Source organism: Monodelphis domestica, chromosome 8, assembly GCF_027887165.1.
Source record: "Monodelphis domestica isolate mMonDom1 chromosome 8, mMonDom1.pri, whole genome shotgun sequence".
NCBI lineage: Eukaryota > Metazoa > Chordata > Mammalia > Didelphimorphia > Didelphidae > Monodelphis > Monodelphis domestica.
In genome coordinates, this window is record NC_077234.1 from 228,055,587 (window position 1) to 228,080,251 (window position 24,665).

The 24,665-nt window shown below is 37.1% G+C and overlaps 1 protein-coding gene across 1 annotated transcript in view; it reads right to left on the reverse strand.

Moving 5' to 3' along the window:
* Window positions 1-651: 651 nt before the first annotated feature.
* GPR143 (G protein-coupled receptor 143) overlaps window positions 652-24,665 on the reverse strand; it is a 57,170-nt gene continuing 33,156 nt past the window's right edge. Inside the window, exons 8-9 of the mRNA XM_007500946.3 lie at window positions 16,830-17,073; window positions 652-1,761 (exon numbers count right to left, since the gene is read on the reverse strand). Of these exons, the coding sequence (XP_007501008.2) occupies window positions 1,643-1,761; window positions 16,830-17,073 (363 nt within the window). The 3' untranslated portion in view covers window positions 652-1,642. The remainder of the gene's footprint in view (window positions 1,762-16,829; window positions 17,074-24,665) is intronic.

Genomic DNA, 24,665 nt, shown 5'->3' on the forward strand with positions numbered 1-24,665 from the left:
GGAATATCAAGTACCAAAGTACCAGAAACAAAATAGATGACCATTGTTTGGGGAATGATACATCAATGTAAAAAAAAATGTTACTGTGCCAGAAGAAACAATAAATCTGAAGAATACAGAGAAGTACTTAAATGAACTTCTATGAACTGATGCAAAGTAAAGTAAGCAGAATGAGGGAAAGCAGTATATTTAACTATAAAAATGTAATAAAAATAATAAAATCCCAAATTGAATAGTATGCAATCATAATGTTCTGGCCTCGCCTTTGGAAAGTGAGGAAAAAGCTGCCTCTCATTTGATTTCCCAGGAAAGTTGCTCCCTTTCAGCTCCAAATCAATGATCCTATAAACTCTTGTTTGCAGAGTTGGGGGAATATTGATGTGGAACATGGCATATACAGTCAGATTTAATCAGTTAATGAACAAGCATCTATTAAATGTTCACTAAGTGTCAGGCACTGTGAACTCAATAGATAATAGTAGTTATTTTTGCTGAAATGATTTTCTCTTCCTCTTTTTTTTCCAATTTTTTTGTTATTCTGTTTTAAGGAATGGCTTTGGGAGAAGGAAGGAGATATATTTAGATGAAGGGGATGTAAAAATAGAAAATAATAAGGTTTAATGTTCTGAAACTATAAGACTTTCTTCACTTCTATTATTTTGATTAATTTTTTAAAATTATCATTTTGCAACATACATGTTCTAGCATTTCTGCAAGGGCTCTCTTTTACCTTTATATCTTTTAAAAAACTTTTGCCCTCTGTTTTAGAATCAATACTGTGTTTTGATTCCAAGGCAGAAGAGCAATAAGGACTAGGCACTGGGTTAAATGACTTGCCCAATGTCACACAGTTTGGAAGTGTCCGAGACAAGATTTGATCCCAGGACCTCCCCTGTTTCTGTACTGCTTTTTACTTTGTAACTGGCTAATATGGGATCCACTCTCTTCCTGGTTCTATCAGTTAATATTACAGGGATCATAGTTATAGAGAGGTCCTAAGGGTCCTTCTGAAAACATTATTGCTCAAGACGGTGTCAGGGACAAAAACTAGCTTTGTCATCAAAACAAGCCATCTTCTCCCCCACCAAATATGGTAGCACAGAGACCATGATCTACAATTCCACCATGATCTGATTTATCTTGCTGAAAATACACTGTGTTGCTGTTGTTTGTCATCACTGTAATCTCATTCATGACCAGGGTCAATCCAGACAAGCTTCCTTGTAAGGTTGTCCTTGAAGAAAACTGGAAACCTTGCAGGCCGAGTTAAAACCACTTTATTTTTCCAGGAAAGGATTTGGAGCAAGCTCTTGGCTTCTAGCCAGCTTGTGAAAACTGCCTGGGAGTGACATTGCTGAGATAAGATGATGCACAGCTCATTTACAAGGGAAAGCTCAAGTTAGCTCTTCTATTTCCAGGCACAGTTCATTCATCTCCCCTGAAAGTGATTTTTTTTTTTTTTGAGTGAGGGAAAAGTTAGAAACTTTTTAGAAGCAGGGGAATGGGGAAGGGGGTGAAGGTAATAGTAACAGTGTGGCAGTGAAGCTGATGGGAAGGAGACGTTGCTCCAAAGAGCAGGAAACCTTGGCAATGCTCTTAGGAATTTGGGATGGGAGCCTCTTGGCCCTCCAACAGTTGCCATTCATGATTTCCCCTTGCTTCCCTCTGGAGCAGCAGCAGCAGCAGCAGCAGCAGCAACAGCAGCATTTAAGTTTTGGGCCCCACTTGCAATGTGAATTTCAATTGTGCTGGCATCAGAACCTGGGGGAAAAGGAGAAAGGACTCTGTTACTGACAGTCCTTTCTGGGTCCTCTTGATGCTTTGGCAGCTGAGCTCTTCAAATGTTCCTTATGCTCAAACCCAAATGGTTTTGATTTGCTGGTTTCACTTAAAATCTGTAGGACTGACATAACCAATGAGAAGATGTTGCTTTTTCTATACCTGAGTGACAGGACAGATCCTGGCAGAATAATGGCTTTGTGGACTGGCCAGGAAACATTCAACAACATCATTCAAGGAACATTTAATGCTTACTGTCTACCATTTCACGTTTTAGGCACGAGAGAAGCTGTATTTCCCACTTATATTTTTGCTTAGTAAAGGACCAACTATTGTTCATCTTAACTCTCCACATTATTTATTCACCAGACTTGAAGCCTGATGACTTTTGGTTGTTTCCAAAGATCAGACACACCCTGAAAAAAAAAAAAAACAGCTGGTAAGTATCAGAGCTGAGATTCATTCAAGGATCTACAACTTGGCACACTGGGTGCTAGGGCAGTTATACCTGCAACCTTGTTAATCCAACTTTCCTTCCACAGAAAGAGAAAGTTTGGTATAAAGAAAAAACAAATCGCAGTCAGAAGATCTGAATTTAAGTCTCAGCTCTGATATTTACCAGCTGCTTTTAGAGGGTGGGTTTGATCTTCAGAAACAGCCAAAAGTCATCTGGCTTAGAGTCTGGTAAATAATGTGGATAATCAAGATTAACAATAGAGTTTTTGATGCTTTCCCAGAAAAAAATATAAAGTATTGAAACTAATTTTCATGTCGGGCTCATAAATTGCCCTAATGGCAGATCTAGATGAGGCACTCCAGAAATGTTATTGTTGGAATAAATTTATTCCCTCCCAAGTTGATTTGGAGGCATGTTTTTTGTTTGTTTGTTTTAAAGAAATTTATTAGCTACTGGACTGCAAGTTGCTTTCAGACAGGAATCGAATCTTATCTGAACTTTGTGTCTCTGCTGGCAGAATTTTCTTAGAGCAAACATTTAAGAAACACCTGTTGAATTATTTCATAGTTATACCTCTGATTTACAACGCCACTAGTAAGCAGGTAGCAAACTCATTAAAAGCTTGTACTCATCCAGTGATTGCCAAAGATATGAAGTCAACTGGGGAGAGACCGTGTATTCACGAATCTGTTCTGGATCTGAAACTCTTTAATATTTCTCCCAATAGAGAGTTTGTTGGCATTCGTGAATGGCATCAATTTGAACAAACTAGCTAGTACCTGAAAGCTTCAAGGATGTCTGTATTTTGCGAGTGTGCCTATGCTGACCACAAGAAAGAAGGCATTTGCCTCTATACAGTAGTGTTTGGGCTTTGAGAGCTGCTGTATTCAAAGCAGGCATTTTGCCCAGGTAGTGTGGGCACCTGGGTACCACTGTCCTGAGGACCCAACAACATCAGACCACCCAAGGGAAGGAAATGAGGAGAGATGGGAAGTGTTGGGCTATAATGGGTGCAGGGAGTGGGATAGCTATGTTGTAAATGAGCCTAGGTTTGCTATAATGGGAGGGGTAAGATACAGCCCTATCATCTGACCCTGCAATTAGTTAATTATATACCCCTTAGGGTCAGGCTATGCCTGCCCCCCCACCCCCACCCCGTGGGTGCCATGGTCTTCACTTTGGACAATCATCCTTAAGAAGTGGCTTCAAGATTCCAAAAGTAAGGATGCAAAGTATCATCAAAAGAAAAGTTCAGTGGGTGAAGCATTATAGGCTTTTGTGGAAATGGGAGCTGTACAAAAGTGGACTGGGTTAGGGAGAACTATGTGGCTTAGTAGATTGAGAGCCAAGCTGAGAAACAGGAAGTCCTAGGTTCAAATCTGAACTCAGACATTTCCTAGCTGGGTGACCTTAGGCAAGTCATTTAATCCCAATTACCAAGCCCCCACAGTTCTTCTGCCTTGGAACTGATACTTAGTATCAATTCTAAAACAGGAGATAAAGATTTTTTAAAGGGGACTGGGGAGGAGGGCAGGTAGGTGGCTCACTGGAATGAGAGGCAGGACCAGAGATAGGAGGAGACCCTGGGTTCAAATTTAGTCTGAAATTCTTCCTAGCTGTATGACCCAGGGCAAGGCTCTTAACCCCCATTGCCTAGCCCTTACTACTCTTCCCACCTTGTAACCAATACACAGTATTGATTCTAAGAAAGAAGGTAAAGGTTTTTCTTGTTCTTTAAAATTTTTCCATGGTTACATGATTCTTCTTGTCTCCCTTCCTTCTTCCCTTTCCCCTCCCAGAGTTGCCAAGCAATTTCACTGAGTTATACCTATATTATTGCTCAAGGATTTTCTTTAAAAAAAAAAGAAAGAAAGAAAAGAAAGTGGATTGGGTTGCCTGGAGATGGTAGGCTTCACCCAGTGGCTGGATGACCATTTGTTAAGTTTGTGAGCACAGGGATTCTTTTCACTTGATGTGGACTAAATGACACTAATGCCCCTTACAGCTTTCAAATTCTATGATTCTGTGGCTTTTGTTGCACATTAGTAAGAGAAGATTAGACATAATGTCAAGACAAGAATGGTTTCATTGTGCAGTGAACTCCACAATGCATTTTAGCGCTGTTGCTATGGAGACACATATCTGATGTCAGGATATTATATCTAAAAGGTGATTCCTCTGAGATGAACTAGCACCAGTCAAGCCCTACCCTCACAGTATCATGTTCAGGGTAGCATTACGTATTTTTAAAAAGATGTGGAGAATTTTCCCAGAGTTCATAGGATGACAGTAGGTGATTAAAGGGTTAAAAAGGGGACATTTATGAAGAGAGGTTGGGGAACTTAGAGCTGAAAGAGGCAAGGCAGGTTCTAGGTGGAGGAAAGGCTATTCCAGGAAGTACAAGAGACAGCTGTTTCCTGTCATGGTCAAGAATAGATGCAGGGATTTGACTTTCTATAGGAGGATTCCAAGTTAGATAAAAGGAAGGATGGAAGAGGTGTCTAGCCATCCAAAAGAGGGAAGACCACTTTCTCTGAAGGCAGGGAATGATGACCTCTGGAGAGTCCTGAGAGTTCTGCAGTTGCATTCCTGCAGGAGGAAAGGCTTGTGGCACAACATCATAAGCTGTTTATGACCCTGCCTGAACCCATGTTTCTGAAGTCCTGAGCTCATGGGAACTTCCATGAGTTTGTGGGTTTGTTTTTTTCCAAAAGCCTGGATTGTCATGTCACATGGGGTCAAATGATCTATGTCTGACCCGAGGACATTCCCATCCATGCCTTCATCTTGTAGAAATCACTAAAAACTACAGTTTTCAAGGAGTTTTCTAAGCTCTCCTCATCTCGTCCTCCCCCTTCCCAACTCTCCTTTGGTTTCCTTAAGGAGCCAGGCTCTTTGTTTTGTTTTTAGAGGAACAATGGGGATGTGTGAGGCGGTGGGAGGCCCAGAGAAAAACTATGAACATTGAACTTGCTCAGATGAAATCCTCTGATGTTTAGTTTGGTAATTATTTGCTCTTTAAGTGGGTTTCCCTGATGTTTTCATTCTAATCCTAAATATTTCCTTAGATGGCTATTTGGTAGACCAACGATTAGCTAGAAGGGTCCAGGAGGCAAGAGCCATCTAAACTAAGCAGGGAGGATCACAGCTAAGCTATTGCAAACAGATGAAAACACTTCGAGAGAGGGACAAAAAGCTGAAGAACTTTCCTCCGAACTCATCCTAACTCTTATGTCTTCATGGCATTATCAGGAAAGCCCTGCTTCTGTTTTTCAGGGGAAAAACTTCGCATGATGAATTGAATTGGATCACTATCGCCCCCTAGTGCCACTTGGCATAAGCACCCTTAGAAGAATGAGTTTTCCTGATTAACTACATCCTCCAAGTCCTAACTGGATGGAGTAGCCTCGGCGGGCATAATGTTCCATTAAGGATCAGGAGTTATTAAAATCGTCTTCTTTATCCTTCTGTCTAATTTCTGAAGGAGGCTCTGCTGGCTATGCCCTTTGAAAAGCCTTCTGATTCACAGTTGACACAGCTGCCAGCCCTCAACGGATGTCAGAGCCAGTGAACATATGATAGCTAAGCTTGGCTCCTTCTCTGCTCCTGGACTCAAATCAAGGCACTGAATTTGATCTGGCCATCCCGTAGAGTCGATAGCCTTGTTGTATGTCTTTCTTTGTGTCCCCATAACAGCTCCACTCCAGCAGGCCACCTGCACTGGCAGGACCCGGGCTTTAGTTTCAAGGGGTGACAGCAGGATACTGTGATGAGAAAGCCTATATCTCTGGAGCCCGATCCCCTGAGAATCCACGTTGTCTGGATTGGTTCTTTCTGGGCCCCAGGATAAAGCCTCTGTCCTGAAGGCATTTACTAGATGAAGTTACTGCGAGGATGAGTGGCTAAAAAGAAAAACCCACTCAAGCATCATGGCAGGAAACAGGGATGGGAAAGGGTCCATATATTTAGCCTAAATGCTCCATCAAGAACAGCTTTGCCAATGACCCCAGGAGGAGAGAACAGGCCTTTCAGATAAGTTACCTTACCACAATAAAGAGAAATTCTCCAGGAAAGTTGGGCTTGGATGCTCCAGGTACCCATGAAACACCAGTCAGCTTTGCCATTAGCTATAGGCTCTTCTGGGCTCACAGAGAAAATGGAAAGCTGGAGGAGTGGCTCTTTTTCCAGGTTTTCCACATGTGGCTTCACTTATCTTTCTTATTTGCAAACTCTGGTGCTAACCACTAGAAATAAGGGTGGAACTTCATTGCTGAGCTGCCGCCACCCCACCATTTTTGCTGCTAGCATTGACCTTTTGAAACAATGGTATTTTAAAAATAAATTGCATACACCATCTCAGAATCAGTTTTGTGCTCTCAAGAAACAAGTTCAAGACAAACTATATGGATAGTTGTGGAGAATTCTTATGAGTTAATATCTTTGAAAACATGCTCTTTGCATCGTACGTGGCACAGAGTAGATGTTTGTTGAATCCAATTGAAAGTTGGTCTATACAATATCATCTGACTCTGAGAACACCTTAAATAATAATAGCATAATATAATAATAACAGACTTTGAAAGTTTTTTAGTTTTCCAACACTGTTAAGAACTCCAAAGCAATGATCCATTTCTAGAGAACTGATTATGATAAAAACAATAATATATAAAACATATACTTTTATACATAAATACATAATTATACAATACATAATAAAAATAACTAGTTTTGAAATTTGCAAAGTGCTTTACATATGTTATTTTACAACTCTGTGAGGTAGGTGCTATTATTATCTCCATTTTACAGATAGGGAAACCAAGGCTGAAAGAGATTATGGATCACAAAGTTAGTGTCTACTACAAGATTCAAATTCAGGTCTTCCTGATGCCAAGGCCAACACACTTACCCACTGCATCATCCATTTGCTTCAAAAATGATGAAGAATACTGCTTATCTCCTAACAAAGAAATGATGGACTATTCGTGCAAAAGGATACATACCTGGGCATGACATTTATGGAAATTTGTTTTGCTTGACTATGCATTTTGGTGACAAGGATTTTATTCTTATTCTTGGGGGGGGGGGAGAAAATAAATACTTCTTAATTAAAAAAATCAAATTTAAGTTAAAAAAATTATCACCTGAAAGACAGATGTGTGAGATAATCAATGTGGTGATTTTTATGATTAGTGAAATCTTTCCTTCTATTGTGAAAGTTGTCTTCGGGCATTGTGGGCCACATTGAATCTACAAAAAAAATTTATTTTCATAAAGTCCTATGCAAAACTCTAGTATAAGCGATATGTATCTTGTTTCACAACATGACAAAGAGGGAAATATGTATTTTATGATAATAAATGTATATCCTATATCATATTACTCAGTTTCTCTTGGATAAGCATATTTATAAGAATTTATTACATATTTATAACAAATCATATATTATTGTTATATGTTATATGTAAAATAAATGGCAACAAAAAGATTAAAACTAAAAAATATAACCCTCAAGTTTAATTGAAATTCCAATAAAAACAATTACCAAATACAAACAAACAAAAAAACAAACAGAAGAATTGGCCTAGTCCCACAATAAACCTTTCTAACATACCCCTGAGTCATGGCAGGTCTCTTGGGCTTTCAGAGTTCCAGGTCTATATATCTTTGGAGCTGTCCTAAGTTTCCTGATTTAAAAGTACTTTGTCTTCAATAGTTTCAATTGGCACAGATATAAAATGCATGCTACGTTTACCCTATCACCCTGTTAATTTCTTAGCATGTACCAATAGCAGAATGCCGAGACTTAGAACAGTTAACATAGAAGACCCTGGGATATCAACAAACTCTTTAAAAAATTCCCTCCAGCTCATAAATTGGTTTGGTAAAACCCTATCAATCTTTGATGAAAGTGAAAATTTGGTGAGAATTTAGTACTAATAGTAGTGTCCATTTAGGGAGAAAAAAATCAAGCGAGAGATATATGGAAGTTAGGAGCTACTAAATTTGTTGAAAATGTCAGCCCTCAAGAGATGTAGGCAATGTAGGCACTCTCGATGGAATGCCCCATCCTGGCTAGAGCTATTCTTCATCTACGTCTAGACAAGTCTTTTAAAAATAATGACCCACAGGCCTCCCTTGAGAGAAACTCTGTACAGATAAAAATGTATGTGATCTGTACAAACAAACAGATCCTGTGGGAGGAGGAGAAGGAGGAATGTTAATACCAGCGAGGTCTAGAAGAAGCAGTTCCAGGAGAATGACACAACTTCATTTGAAGAAAGGATGTGTTTTCAACAACACCAGCAGTCCCCTTCCGAAAGTATCCTTTCCAGACCACCACCAAACACACACACATACACACATACATTCACTCGTACACATACACATACATACCAACTTTAAGTAGTTTAACAAGACTTGGAACTCTAATTATGCCCTGGAGAGTTCTTATTTCACATTTCATTTTGTCGATACTACCTACCTGATGGACTGAATCTCTGTCTCTATCACTCTCTTCTCTACTCTAGCAAGAGATTTTCAGATCTACTTGGAAAATTCTGCTGATGTGTCCATTGTCTAATCTGACAGGTTTCAGAATGTGACATTTATTCTTACATCATTCAAATCCTCATTCAGTCGTCCTCAGCTTGTTCATCTGTAAAAAGGGGGATGGATATACTATACTTTAAACAATCTGCTGTCTCGTTGATTTGGCTATTCCCTCCAATGATGCAGCTTGTAGCCCATCCCATGTGGCCCTTTGTCAATAGCCTTCCTTGAATTTGCCACATGGGGACCTCTCAACATGTCAGAGGTCTTCCTTGATTTCGTCTAACATCATGAGAATGCCAGTGGAATACATTGATTGTCTGCTTATCTTTTCTTATCCTGGCCATATGACCAGCCTAATTTCTCTTTCTCTCATAAATTTTCTTGGTGCATTCTAATTGTGTAATTGTATAGCAGTTAAGACATGGACCCAACAGTCTAACTAAAAATGAATATCACACAAAGGGCAATGGAATGATGCATGGTGAGGGGAGTTGGCTGCAACATTTAACCAATAAGAAATTTTGAAAAAGAAAGGGAGTAAAAAATTAGGGAACTGTATGATAAGAAAAAATGGGGATAATAATCTTTATATGCTTTACCCAGTTGTGAGAAAAGCACTTTGTTAACCTTTAAGTGTTATAAAAATGTTATCATCAATTTTCAAATAATAATATGACAACCCTAAAAATTCAGATATGTGCCTATAAATACAAATTAAGGATTGGCAATGGTAAAAGCAATGACTTGAAATGGTTTTTCCTAAAGTCATTTTTATGATTTCATCCAAAATGATTATAGGATTTTTTTTTTTTTTGCTCAAACCTCTGATTTCCTTGCTATAGGGAATTCTCAGTGAGGAAACTCCCAATATTAGTGTGAATTCATAACCATTCTACGTCTTATAGGCTTAATGAATTGCCTGGAGCACTGAAATGTGACTTACCTGGGGTTACAAAGTTAGCTAGAAAACATTTAGAAAATAAGAAGCAAAGCAGAGAAACAAGGCACAAAATAGTACTAAAACTTGTTAAACTTTTTAAAGTGTGTATGTATGTGCACGAGAGATCTGAGAAGGATGCTAGAAGCAGCACATTTCAGACTCTAAAGCTTCTATTAAGATATAAGATAGGTTATTCACTTCACCTCCTTTATGTTTCCCTGGCTACTTTAGGGATAGAAAAATAAACTCATAAAATAAATATCTAATTAAAAAGGAGAAAATAAAATTGCAAATATCAAAAGCAAAAAGGGAGAAATTATATAAAATGTAAAAAAAATAACTACAAATTATTGAGTACACTTGGATGCCAATAGAATTGGGGCAACTAAGTGGTACAGTGGATAAAGCATGAGGGCTAGTATCAGGAAGACTTGAGTTCATATTCAGTCTGACATTTACTAGTTGGGGGATCCTGGACAAGTCACAATCTCTGCTAGCCTCAAAATGAGCATAAAAATGTTTTTTTGTAAAGATCAAATGACATAATATTTGTAAAGTATTTAGCATAGTTCCTCACACATAGTAAGTACTATATAAAATAAATCATTATTATTATTAACTAAATAGATAATTTAAATGAAATAGATGAACATAAATGAATGTAAAACACACAAATTAACAGTGCAAGAAGTAGAGAATCCAAATTATTCAATCTCAGAAAAAAAGTTGAAGTCATAAATGAATTTTTAAAAAGGAGCAGAAGGCTTTTCAAGTAAATTTTAGCAGATATTCTAAACAAATTTAAATCAAATTTTATGTAACCTTTGAAGGAGTATAGGAAAAAGGAGAGATACAACCACATTAATTCAATTGGGAAAAAATGTTTTCTTTATGCCTATACCAGGGAAAAACAAAGGCAAGAAGAAGAAAAACAAGTATGGTCCCAATATTCATAATTAATCTCAGTGCAAAAAAAAATATTGAATAAAGTACTAGCAAAAGGCTATAACAGCATATTTAAAAGCTCATATGGAAACCAAATTTGATTGATCCCAGGTATACTAGATTGGCTCAATAGAAGAAAAACTACAAATAAAATAAGTGGTATTAATAACAAATGATGAAATTCACATGATAACAAAAATAAATGGAGTTTTTCACAAAACACAACAATCTTTAATGTTTCAAAAAATTAAAACACAGTAATGACTAGACTTTTCCTTAATGTGGCAAATAATTTCTATTAAAAACAAAGAGCCAGGGCAGCTGGGTGGCTCAGTGGATTGAGAGCCAGGACTCAAGATGAGAGGTCCAAGGTTTAAATCTGATATTTCCTAGCTGTGTGACCTAGGTCAAGCCACTTGACTCTCATTGTCTAGTCCTTAATCCTCTTCTACTTTGGAACCCATACACAGGATTGATTCTAAGATGTATTCTAAGTAAGGGTTTAAAGGTTTAAAAGGGTTTAAGGGTTATAAGGGTTTAAAAAACAAATAACAACAAAAAGAGCCAACTTTCTCTACATAATGAAGAAATGGTAGAAGCTTTTCCAAAAAGATCAGGGGTAAAACAAGTATATCCATTGTCACCACTATTTTTTTACACTATTATAGAAGTGATTGTTACATCAATTGAAAAAGATTAAGAGGTTGAGAAAATAAACTTATCTCTTCTACATATCTACAAGTATATCCCTAAGGATTTAATCAACTAAATAATTAATAGAAACAATAACTCCAGAAAAGTAGGATATAGAATAAGCCTGCACAAATCATCAGCCTTTCCCTATATTACCAGCAAAACTCACCAGGAAAAGATAGAAACCTTTTTCAAAATAACTACACAATGTGTACAGTTTTTGAGAACCCACCTACCAAAACATATATAGGAAACATAGGAATATATCTAGAAAAAATAATTTATAGAAATAACAGCTAATATTAAAAATACGGTTAACTATTCATAGTTGGATTATAATATAATAAGAATAATAGAACTTCCTGAATTAATTTACTTATTCACTGCCATACTAATCAGACTAAGGAAGAATTGATAAAATTATAAAAAAATTAAAAATTCATTAAGAGAAACAAAATGTCAAGAATCTTAAAGAAAACAGTAAGGAACAAGTGAAAAGGAGCCCTACTCATACTGGATCTCAAACTATATGACAAAAAGTAATCATCAAAAATGTCTAATAATAAATAAATAGAAAAGTAAAGTTAATTATGTATACTAAATCCAGAAGCATTTTTATGGTGTTAAAAAATTGGAAATTGAGAGGAAGCCCAACAGTTGGGGAATGGCTGAGCAAATTGTGATATATGATTGTGATGGAATACTACTATTATGCTATAAGAAATGATGAGCAGGACCCTTTCAGAAAAACCTGGAAAGACTTATATGAACTATTGCAAAGTGAAATAAGCAAAATCAAGAAAATGTACTAACAGTAACAGCAATATTGTATAATGATCAACTGCTAATAATTTAGCTATTCTCAGTAGTACCAAATGACTCATGATAAAGGCTGCTATCTCCAGAGAAAGAATTGATCAAAGCATACTTTTTTTTTTCAGGGTTTTCTTTTCCCTTGGTCTAATATGGAAATTCTTTGCAGGACTGCAAATGTTTAAACTATATTAAATTTCTTGCCTTTTCGAAGAAAGAAACAAGTAAAACAATCTTTCAAGAGGTAGACAGCATCCTTTGTCATTAGTCTTGTAACTGATAATTGCATTGCTTTCTACCTCTTGAAAGAGAAATGAGAAATGATGAAGTAGAGGTATGTAATAAAACATGTATTTTCATAAATGGCCAATGTATAGAGTGTTTTACTTATTGTTTCTCCCTCCCTCCATCCTTCTCTCTCTCTCTCTGTGTGTGTGTGTGTGTGTGTGTGTGTGTGTGTTGTTTTTTTCTTTTTTGGTTTCAAAGGAGGAATTTTCATTTAGGAAGTTTGTTGATGATTGAGAAGCTAGTTAATAGTGACAATAAAGGGGAAAAAAAGAAAGGAGAAAGGAATGTCAAGAAAATACTTTAAATGTGACAAATTATGCCTAATAGAAATTTGCAGTTTTATACTATTCACTTTCTGTTTTTCTTCATTTATGGAAATGTTCATATCTGTTGATTTTTTCTAAGTTCAGAATAACAAAAAATAAAATCTTAAAAAGTCCAACTCAAAATACAATGTTTTAAGAAATCATTTTATTTTGTAATAACAACAATATGGCATATTTTAAATATAAATGTTATTTTGAAATCACATGGAAAGTATTTGTGAAATATACTTAATTTTACTTTTAAATATAACATTTTCCCATGTTTTAATTATTTAGATGGCTGTAGCAGAAAATTTTCAGTATGCTTCAATATTTAAATGAAATAGTCTTTTAAAAATAAAGTTTTAAGCAAATTATGCTTGATTTAAAAAATTTTTTATATAAACACTGAATATAACCAGACATAATTATGTTTTTTAAGTAGAACTTGAATTATGTCTTTGAAAAATTAGGTTGGACATTTCAGGCAGATGTTTGGAGGCCCACTATGGCATTCGAACACAACAGTCTTGATAAGATTATAAACCAGTGAGTGGGAAGCCAGCCACATCTTCCAACTTGAAAGAATAGTTTTGCTTTTGTTTTTGAACACCCTGTGATTCCTCTAATATCAGGAACTTCCAAGCAAGAAACTCCCTCCACCAATATAGATTAGTAGTTGTTCTTCAGTCTTATGAAATTGTGACTTGTCTTGAGTCAAATAGTTAATATGTATCATAAGCAGAATTTGAATCCAGATCTTTCTCACTCTGAAGCTAATTCTATATCCACTATAGTTGGTTGTATTATTCCCAGTACTTCTTTGACCTCTCTGAGGGCCACTCAAAGAGTCAGTGGGTAGCAAATATGTTTCTACTAGTTTGCTCCCACATTTTAACAATCTAATTTTGAGAGAGGTGTTAGATTTCTCAGATTTATGTTCTACTTTTCCAAACTAAGCCCATATCCCCAGTGATCACCAGGGTCAGCCTCCAAACCCAGCAAAGAGAAACAGTGGAGTCTTGGACTATCGTACCAGTCGGAGAGTCTTTATTAGAGCTGAAATTGTTTCCAACCCTGTAGTTTTCCATTTCTCATAGAGAGTTAGTTGTGGCATGTCAAGCTTCAGCAGTTTTTTTCTTTTAAAAAAGTTATCTGAACTCAAAAAACATCTAAAGGAATTTCCTCCCCTGCTTTCCCTAATCCAAGAAGCAGCATAGATTTTGCTGAGATTGAAAACAAAATGTAGCACTCGTGACATTCAAACTTGAAGGTTTAGTGAAAAGCAAGGAATTGCCACATAAGAAAGAGCTTAAACGAGGGGGCATCCCAAAGCTGTTCTGATTTTTTAAAAATCAAAACTTCCTCAAACTTTTCCAGAAAGAAAAGGAACCAGGAAATTGCTCTAGAATATATATGTGGAGTGATAATACATGTATAATCCAGTGGAACTGATTGTCAGCTCTGGGAGGGGGGGAGAGAAAAGGGGAGTGAGAGAACAGGAATCATGTAACCTTGGAAAATACTTTAAAATAAATAAATTTAGAATATATGTGTGGCTGAGAAAAGAAGCTGGTACTTTTTTTAAAAAGGACTAGGACAGCTAGGTGGCTCAGGTGATAGAGAGCCAAACCTAGAGATGGGAGGTTTTGGGTACAAATCTGGCCTCAGACACTTCCTAGTTGTGTGACCCTGGGCAAGTCACTTAACTCCAATTGCCCAGCCCTTATTGCTCTTCTGCTTTAGAACCAATACATAGTATCAAATCTTAAACAGAAAGTAAGAGTTAAAAAAAAAAGAAGCAAGGAGAAGGAGCAAATCAAAACTATAACGAATTCTAATTATTTTGTCCCTTCCCTGGGAGGGGTCAGCAATTTTTATAGACTAACAACAATTCTGTCTCCTTAGTCTCCTTCACTCAGTGAAATATTTGTACTAGATCCTTGATTTCAGAAACAAACAGGACTTTCTTTTAGCTTTAGCCAAAACTCTCTTCAAGTCTCACTGTCAGGCTAAGACAGTAAGTATTTAGGGCTTTCACCATTTCTTTTATCCATAGAGTGAAGCACTCTAAAAAAACAACACCCCCTCACACATGACTAAGCAAGGGAAAAGAACTCTAAATGTGACTTGAGAGATCAGCCAATTTCTGATGGAACCTCCCAGAGACCTATTTGAAAATAACCTGAAATTTTCACGAGGTCCTTCCACACTAACAAGAATGGTGTTTTTGCTTTTGTTTTCCCATTTAAATAACGTGCTGGTGCAAAGAATGGACACTTTTTTAGGGTTCAAGCCTCTGCCAGACCTGAACAGCCTGAGTGGGGAAAGATACAAGGTGAGACAAGGTGTCCTAATAAAGTACTTGGATATCAGTTGCTCCAAAGGAAAAAGATCTTGCAACAATGCTCTTGGATATCATTTTGATTTTCCCTTTGTGTAATCCTAATTTTCCCAAGGGAATGCACTGCAGTTAAAATTTTCAAGGAAGGTAAGGAATCTACTTGAGACAATGTCAAAGGACTCAGCTTTAATGATCAAATATTGTCTTTTCTCTTGGCCCCATTTCCACCCTTTGTGTCTCCCTCTCATCCACACATACTGAGAAAATGTCTCCAGTGTCAATCCAACCATTCTGGAGGGCAATTTGCAACTATACCCAAAGGGCTATAAAACTGTACATGCCCTTTGATCCCATAGTACCACTGCTGGGTCTGTATCTCAAAGCAATAATGAAAAGGGGGAAAGGACCTACTTGTACAAAAATATTTATAGCTGCTCTTTTTATGATGTCAAAGAATTAGAAATGAAAGGGATGCCCATCAACTGGAGAATGACTGAACACATTGTGGTAGATGTTGGTGATGGAAATGATAAGCAAGATGATTTCAGAAAAAGTTGGAAAGATCTGCAGGAACCGATGCAGAACAAAATAAGCAGAACTGGGAGAACACTGTACACAATAACACCACTACTGGACAATGATCATCTGTGAAAACGTGGTTACTCTCAGCAATGCAATGATCTGGGACAATCCTGAAAGACTCATGATGGGGAATGCTGTCCACCTCCAGAGAAAGAACTGTTGGAGTCGTCTTTCACATGAGTATATCGTTAGTTTTATTTGGGGGTTGGGTTATGTATGAGTGTGCTCTAACAACAATGACCAAAATAGAAGTGTGCTTTGCATGACAATAAAAAAGGGGGGGAAATTCTCCAATGTTTAAATGAGAATGTTTAAAATCTCACAGCACAATTCTGAGTCTTTAAAGAGTAACTGGTTTGAAACATCGGAGGGCAGTCAATGAAGTAAACCGATACTGTAACCCAAGAGCCTCTGCTGCAGTGCTAATTCCTGAGAGCACATTTTATTAGTAAAGAGTATGGAGTTACCATTTATCTTAGATTTCCAGTGTCAGGAAGCACAAGAGCCATAAAGAAGGAAACCCCCCCAACAATTCTATTCTGTTTAATAAATAAGCAAAATTATACTATAAAAAGGTTAGACTGTCTACAGTGAACCTATTCTAATACATATGAATATGAATCCATATATATGTCTATACATATATACACATAACATAAAAGATATATGTGTGTTAATATACATATGTATTCTTTTTTTTTATAAAACCCTTACAAAGTATCAGTTCCAAGGCAGAAGAGTGGTAAGGGATAAACAAGAGATTAAGTGACTGACCCAGGGTCAAACAGCTAGGAAGTGTTTGAGACCAGATTTGAAACTAGGTTGTCCTAACTCCAGAGCTGGTTATCTATCCACTGTGCCACCTAACTGTCTCCATAGTTATTCTTAAATTCCATAATCCAATCCCACTTCTTTCAGCTCCAATTTGACTATAGACACAAATACTGTATCTCCCACAGAGAAGAATGAGAAAATGAGCAGTAGTATACTTTGGAGTTCAGTTATCACAAAACTGATACCCTTTCTAGGCTCACACTAATAGAAATGGGCTCTATGTGTTCTGTGGAGATTACCAACCTTGATAAATAGGAGAGTTTGGGAGAAATATGTCACTGCAATTGGTTATATTACCTTCTGACAGCATGCCTAGTGCCTCATCAGAATTATGCCCATTCACCACCACTGTCTTCTTGGGTGCATAGTTTTCATAGTTGAGGGAGGAGCCAACTTGTGAGGTGTAGGCATGTTCCACAGCTGAGGTCGACATAGATTCCCATTGTATCTCTTTCTTGTGACAGTTCAAGTCCAGGTGACATCCAGTCCAGCCATAAAAAGCCAAGGAGAAAAGAAAGCCTTGCAGTGGATTAAGTATTCCCTATGAGAAACAAGAATAGAAGACAGCCAGTGTGATGTCATGATGAAGATAAACATTTGGTTGGTTCGAACCAACTCGTTAACAAACATTTATGAAATACTTTGTGCCAAGGACTGTGTTAAATCTCTGCTACCACAAAGGCAAAAATAAAATAATCTCCACATTCAAGAAGCTTACATTCGTGATAGATTCCTATAAGAACTGAAAAGAACTACATAAATTGATGCAGAGTGAAATACGTAAAACCAGGAGAACATTATACACAGTAATTGAAACACTGTGGAACAATTGAAAATAATGGACTTCTCTACAAGCAGCAATGCAGTGATCCAGGACAATTCTGAGGGACTCAGGAGAAAGAATGCTGACTACATCTAGAGAAAGAACTGTAGGAGCAGAAATCCAGAGGAAAACATGATTTATCACTTGTTTATATGGGTACATGATTTGAGGTTTTGGTTTTAAAAGATTATTATACAAATGAATGAAATAGAAATAGGTTTTGAGTGGTAATATATGTAAAAACCAGGAGAATTGCTTGTCAACTCTGGGAGCTGGGAGGGAAGAGAGGAGGGAGACAACATGAATCATGTAACCCTGGAAAAAATGTTAATTAAATAAAAAAGTTAAAAATAAAATATAATTTAAAAAGAAGCAACTTCACATTTTATTGAGGTTATATAAATATAGAAAACAGGGACCAGATCTGTGATTTCATCAGTACAAGGAAGCCTCAGATGAGGAAATTCTTATATTAATGCAGGTCAAAATAGTCTCTGCAAGTTAGTTTTAAAGAGTTGCTTAGAGCACTGAGAATAGAGATGTGCCAGTAAATGTTTGAGAATCAATTCTTGGGGGGGGCGGGTGTACCTGGGAAACACTTTTAAGTTTAATCTACATCATTAATATTTTCTTTATAACTTTATAGCTTAAGTTCAGATGATAAACAAAACAATAAATCAAGCTGTGATTTGTAGTCTGCAGATTTCTGAGATGTAAATGCTCACACTAAAAATTTAAAAATTAGCTCTCACATGTCCATTCAAGCTGGCTCCAGCACTCTGACTGAGAAATAACAAGACTTGCCCAGGGTTACACAATCAGTATGTGTGAGAGGTAAGATATAAACCCAAGTCCTTCCTGGCTGCAAGGCCAGATCTCCATATCATTCAACCTCTCAATGGGTATTTACAGAATACATAGTAGGACTTCAGGGAGTGTCTTCCACTTCGATGGGAAGCTATAGGAGCAGTTAGAGAGCACATATATGTATGGTAGCAAGCAGGTATTCAGGTATATCTTTGGATCCAGTCAACCAAGGCCTTGGAAAGCATCCCCCATGTATAGGGGGCTCTAGTGTATATATAGGATAAATATAAGGCAATTTGTTTTTTTTCTGTATTTAATTTATTTTACTAAATTTCCACATAAGTTTTTTCAAAGTCACATGATCTATATTGTCTCCCTTCTGTCTTCCCTCTCCCCTCCCAGAGGTGACAAGCAATTCAATCTGGAATAGAAGGTAATTTGGAGGAGAGTGGCAGGTACTAACAGGTAGGGAAAGGAAGGCTTTATTTATAAGGTTGTACTTGAGGTGAAGCCTGAAGAAAGTGAGGAATTTTAAGAGGTGAAGATGAGGAGGCAGTGCATTCCAGAAATGGAGCATAGCCTGTGCAAAAGAATAGAGATGGGAGGTGAAATGTCATGTGCGAGGAGCAATGAATGAATCCAAAGTCTACTCAGCATTCCCATACTACCAGGACAATGGAAAAGCAAGTAAGGAAGGCTTTAAGGGAAAGCATGAGTTTGAAGACAGGGCAGAGGAGAGTGGCTGTCACTGTGCTCCTTTCATAGCCTTAGAGACAAATTTAGATTGTCCTATGAGCTAGTGAGCACTGGCCTGATTTCTTGCCAGCTGACTTGGGGAGTCAACCCAATCTTCTCCTAAAGTATTGTGCTAAATTACCAGGGCAGATTCAGGTCTCTACACAGTAAAGAAAGTTCAAGTCTTCAAAATATTAATGGATCAAATTAACAACAAAGCCATAGAAACTATCAAATACACTACTACTTTTTCTAAAAGACAATTTGGAATTATATCCCTCAAAGTCACTAATTTACATATGCCCTATGACCCTGTGATGCCACTGCTCTGAATAGAATTTCCAAGGAGATCAAAGACACAAGGGAAGCTACCATGTATACAAAAATATTTATAAGCAGCATTTTTAATACTAACAGTGAACTGGAGGAAGTCATTTTCTACTGAGTGGGAAGTGGATGAACAAATTGTGGAATGTGAATGTGTTGGAATGTTACTGTACCAGATTAATTCAGGGAAACATGGAAAAAATACATAAGGACTAAGGAAGAAGTAAGTGAGCAGAACCAGAAAACTGTCTATGATACACACACAAATACAGCACACACATACACACAGAGGCATACACTGAGTTTTTTAAAAACTCTTACTTTTTGTCTTGGAACCAATACTGTGTGTATATATATATATGTATAATGTATATGTATGGAGGCAAGACAAAAGAGTTGTAAGGGGTAGACAAATGGGGTTAAGTGACTTGCTGGGAGTCACACAGCTAGGAAGTATCTGAGACCAAATCTGAACCCAGGACCACTCATCTCTAGATCTGGCTATCAATCCACTGAGTCACCTAGTTGCCTCTTGTGGTAGTTAAATTAAAGTTGAATACCTGAAGTATTATATTTTATAAAGTTTATTTTCTGTCAAAACAGAATCATATGACTAAGTTTTTCTACCTGCTCAAAAATCCCTCTCCACCAAAGCGTGACAGGAAGGAAAGAGGGCATGAGATGGCACTCCGCTCAATTTATATCCTGTCTATGTAAGCACATAAGGGCAGGAAGTGAGTAGGGTGCTGGGAATCATAGGTGTTGCTGGGGATTGTAGTTTTTAGGGTAACAAATTTAAATTACACTCTTCAATATTTTTTAATAATACTAATACATTCCTTCTTTATCTTTACTTCTTAAAATTCTTGTCTTCTTCAACTCAAGCATCACTTTAAAAATAAAGCCTATCTCCTTCCAGCTACTATTACCCTAGATTGAGACCCAGCCCTAAAGACAGCAGGTCTTCCTATGTTATTCTGGGCAAGTCTTTGAACTCTCTTGCCTAGCCCTTGCCATTCTTCTGCCTTGGAACCAATATATAGTATTGATTCTAAGATGGAAGATAAGGGTTTTTAAATATATATATTGAGAGATTTCAGAATTGATAAACTCAGTATCTTGTAAGATTTAAATTAATATCTTAAACTCCAAGTATTAATTTTATAAAGTTTATTAATAATCACTTGAAGGAGAAGAAATAAAAAAAAAGAAATAGAAGTTCAAAGCCTAAATTTCTAACTAAAATAAGACCATATGTGTAAATTCTCCTGCCTGGCTGAAAGCCAGCTTCAGCAGCCACGTTCAGGGAAAGAGAGAGAGAGAGAGGAGGAGTCACAACAAAACTTTATCCTACATACATATATAGGCGAACAGTGCGAGCACTTAGTGTGAGCACACAAATGGGATGTTGGGTAAAAGAGTCCTGGAGAGCAAATTCTATCCACACAACCTTATGATGGCTTCAGAGGATTAATGGTAAAGAATGCCTCCCTCTTATCAGAAGAGAAAGAGTGAGATAAGATGGCAAAGAAGCATACTTTTTTTTTTTTAACCCTTACCTTCCGTCTTGGAGTCAATACCGTGTATTGGCTCCAAGGCAGAAGAGTGGTAAGGGCTAGGCAATGGGGGTCAAGTGACTTGCCCAGGATCACACAGCTAGGAAGTGGCTGAGGTCAGATTTGAACCTAGGACCTCCCGTCTCTAGGCCTGGTTCTCAATCCACTGAGCTACCCAGCTGCCCCCTGAAGCATACATTTTAAGACCCTGAAAATGTATTAAGTTTGTATTTATTTGTTAGAATGGAGTTTGTTGTAGAAGTAGGTGAGGAAGTCATTGGGGAGATGACTGTGATTTAATGAGAAGATCAATAACATATTTAAAAGGTCAAAAAAAGAAGAAATGAGGTTAATCTGTCATGGGCTATAAGTGATGAAGTCATCTGATTGGAATGATTGTAGCTTCTTTTTCTCAATGATCACTGGCTTCAACTCTCTGAAGATTCCAACTACTTCTCATTGGCCAAAATGTCACCCTGGGAGGCCTTCACTGCTACTTCTCATTGATGATTCTCTCCCCAACATACACCAGTTTGGAAAGGTCTTCATCCATGCTTCATCTAATTTTCAACTACTCTCTCTCTCTCTCTCTCTCTCTCTCTCTCTCTCTCTCTCTCTGGACTCTGCCCTCTTCCCCTCACTTCTAGCATTGCTACTCCTTGCCTATAGCACTTTCCTTCCTCCCTCTTTTAAACATAGTTGTTTTCTGTCTTCCCCAATTATAAAGTAAGTAAGCTCTCTGAAGGCAGGGACTGCCTTATTTGTTTGTCTTTGTAACTTAGCACAGTGCCTAATCTATGGTAAGCTCCCAGTAAGTTTTATATCTGGATATCTAATAATATATTATCTAGAAGTTTGCCAGAAATAAGACCACAACATGATGGATATCAACATTGCCTCAGAGGTAATCTAATATAATCACCTTGTTTTTGCTTTATTTTTAAGCTCTTATTTACTTATTCCAAATTTTACAAAACCAAATAAGCATTTCCATATACAAAGAAAAAGAAGAGAGTACAGAAGTAAAATGGAAATCTCCTATGTTTATCTTACTTATCTTTATATCCAACATAATATTTCCAGTCCACTAGTGTCCCAGGCCCTCCCTACCCTCCCTGCATCACAAAAGATATCATCAAAGTAGCCAATATACATATATAAATTAAGTCTTTCATATTTTACCTTTCTGTTTACTTTTTGGAGATAACATTCACAATTTACTCTTCCAGGATTAATCCTGTGACTGTGTATATTATTCTTCTGGTTCCATTCAGTTCACTGTTATCTTGTATAGTTCTTTTCAAGTTTAAAAAAAAAAATCAGTGTGTTCATCTTTTCTAATGGCATCACAATCCTATACCTCTATTTGTTCAGTCATTCCCCAATTGACAGGTATTCCCTCAGTTTCCAATTCTTTGCCATCACAAATATAAATGTTTTGGAACATATGAGTTCTTTCCCACTTTTCCTGATTTCATTGGGAAACAGACTCCGCAGTAGTATTGCTGGGTCTAAGGATATACCCAGTTTTATAACTCTCTAGGTATATTCCAAATTGCTCTCCAAAAGGATTGAATCATTTCACAGCTCCAACAACACGGCTTTAGTGTCCCCATTTCCCACATCTCCCTTGTTTTACAAGTGAGGAAATTAACACTCAAAGGGGTAAATGACTTGCTTATGATTACACAGGCAACAAAACATTAATTAGATCATAGATTTATACCTTAGAAGTCATCTAATCCAATTAACTCATTTTACAGATGATGAAAATGAGGTCCAGAGAAATAAAGGGGTTGCCCAAGGTCATAGAAACAGAAAATAGCAGAATAAGAACTAGAATCCAGTTTCTTGACCAGAAATGTAGCATTCATTCCACTGCCCTGGACTGACATCCAATATTATTTCAGTACATTGGAATATATTTCAACTGGGCTCAGTCACTAGAACTCCTGGGGTTCTCAAGAGCCTGTCTGACAATCTCCTCTATTTGAGATTTCAATCTGTGTTAAAATTTTTGCTTTATCTTTCCCAATATAAAGATCATTTCTCATTGGAAAAGAAAAGGAAAACAAAATAAGCTGGAAAATTCCACTTTCTAACCATTTTCTGTTATCCTGCTCCCCATCCCACCTCCAAGCAGTGATCTTAGTTATTCTTTGATCCTTCTTGTACTCTTGATTTCAGAGCAGCCGGCCCTGAGGTCCTTTTGCTTGCCCTGAGGTTCCCACTGCTGCTGCAGGCTCAGCGCTCTGGGATGGGGGGGGAAGGTTCCTGGGACCTTCCTTCTGCCTTCCCCTTAGACCCGAGTGATCTAGGATTCTGGCTTTTGATTTGTGAACCCTTTGATTTGAGTCCAGAAGGAGGGTTCCCTGGCCCTGTCCTGTTGTTAAGTTTGAATTTCAGTCCCCTAGGAGCATTCAGTTTGTGATCGATAAGGAAGGGTTTTCAGAGGTCTGAACTTTTGCTGCTTCTAAGCCGCCATCTTGACCAGAAGTCCTGAATCTAATTCTTACCAATAAGAAAGAACTGATTCCTAGTGTAGAAATAATAGAAACTTTGGGGGAAAATCACTGTTTTCCTGGAACAGTCAATCAGAAGGTAGGATAAGATTTCAAGAATAAAATTCTGAAGCTACCAGTAAGAATGATTCTGATAAAGAAGAGAAAGAGGAATTGCATAGAAATAGATTAGACTAAACAAAATGTTTATTGACTAAGATTAAAACACATGTATATACACAAATAGAAGTAAGAACAATTAAATAAGGATGAACATTTTAAAAATCAGAAAACCAGGGCCTGATGGATTCACAAGTGAATTCTATCAAACATTCAAAGAACAGCTAATCCCAATACTATACAAACTATTTGACATAATAAGCAAAGAGGGAGTTCTACCAAATTCCTTTTATGACACAAACATGGTACTGATTCCAAAGCCAGGCAGGTAAAAAACAGAGAAAGAAAAATATAGACCAATCTCCCTAATGAATATAGATGCAAAAATCTTAAATAGGATACTAGCAAAAAGGCTCCAGCAAGTGATCAGAAGGGTCATTCACCATGATCAAGTAGGATTTATACCAGTGATGCAGGGCTGGTTCAATATTAGGAAAACCATCCAATAATTGACCATATCAACAAACAAACCAACAAAAATCACAAGATTATTTCAATAGACGCAGAAAAAGCCTTTGATAAAATACAACACCCATTCCTATTAAAAACACTAGAAAGCATAGGAATAGAAGGGTCGTTCCTAAAAATAATAAACAGTATATATCTCAAACCATCAACTAATATCATCTGCAATGGGGAAAAACTAAATCGATTCCCATTAAGATCAGGAGTGAAACAAGGATGCCCATTATCACCTCTATTATTTGACATTGTACTAGAAATGCTAGCAGTAGCAATTAAGAGAAGAAAAAGAAATTGAAGGCATTAAAATAGGCAAGGAGGAGACCATGTTATCGCTCTTTGTGGATGACATGATAGTCTACTTAAAGAATCCTAGAGATTCAACCAAAAAGCTAATCAAAATAATCAACAACTTTAGCAAAGTTACAGGATACAAAATAAACCTGCATAAGTCATCAGCATTTCTATATATTTCCAACACAGCTCAGCAGCAAGAACTAGAAAGGGAAATACCATTCAAAATCACCTTAGACAAAATAAAATACTTAGGAATCTCCCGAAACAAACACAGGAACTATATGAACACAACTACAAAACACTCGCCACACAACTAAAACTAGACTTGAGCAATTGGAAAAACATTAACTGCTCATGGGTAGGATGAGCCAATAAAAATGACCATCCTACCCAAACTTATTTATCTATTCAGTGCCATACCCATTGAACTTCCAAAAAAATTTTT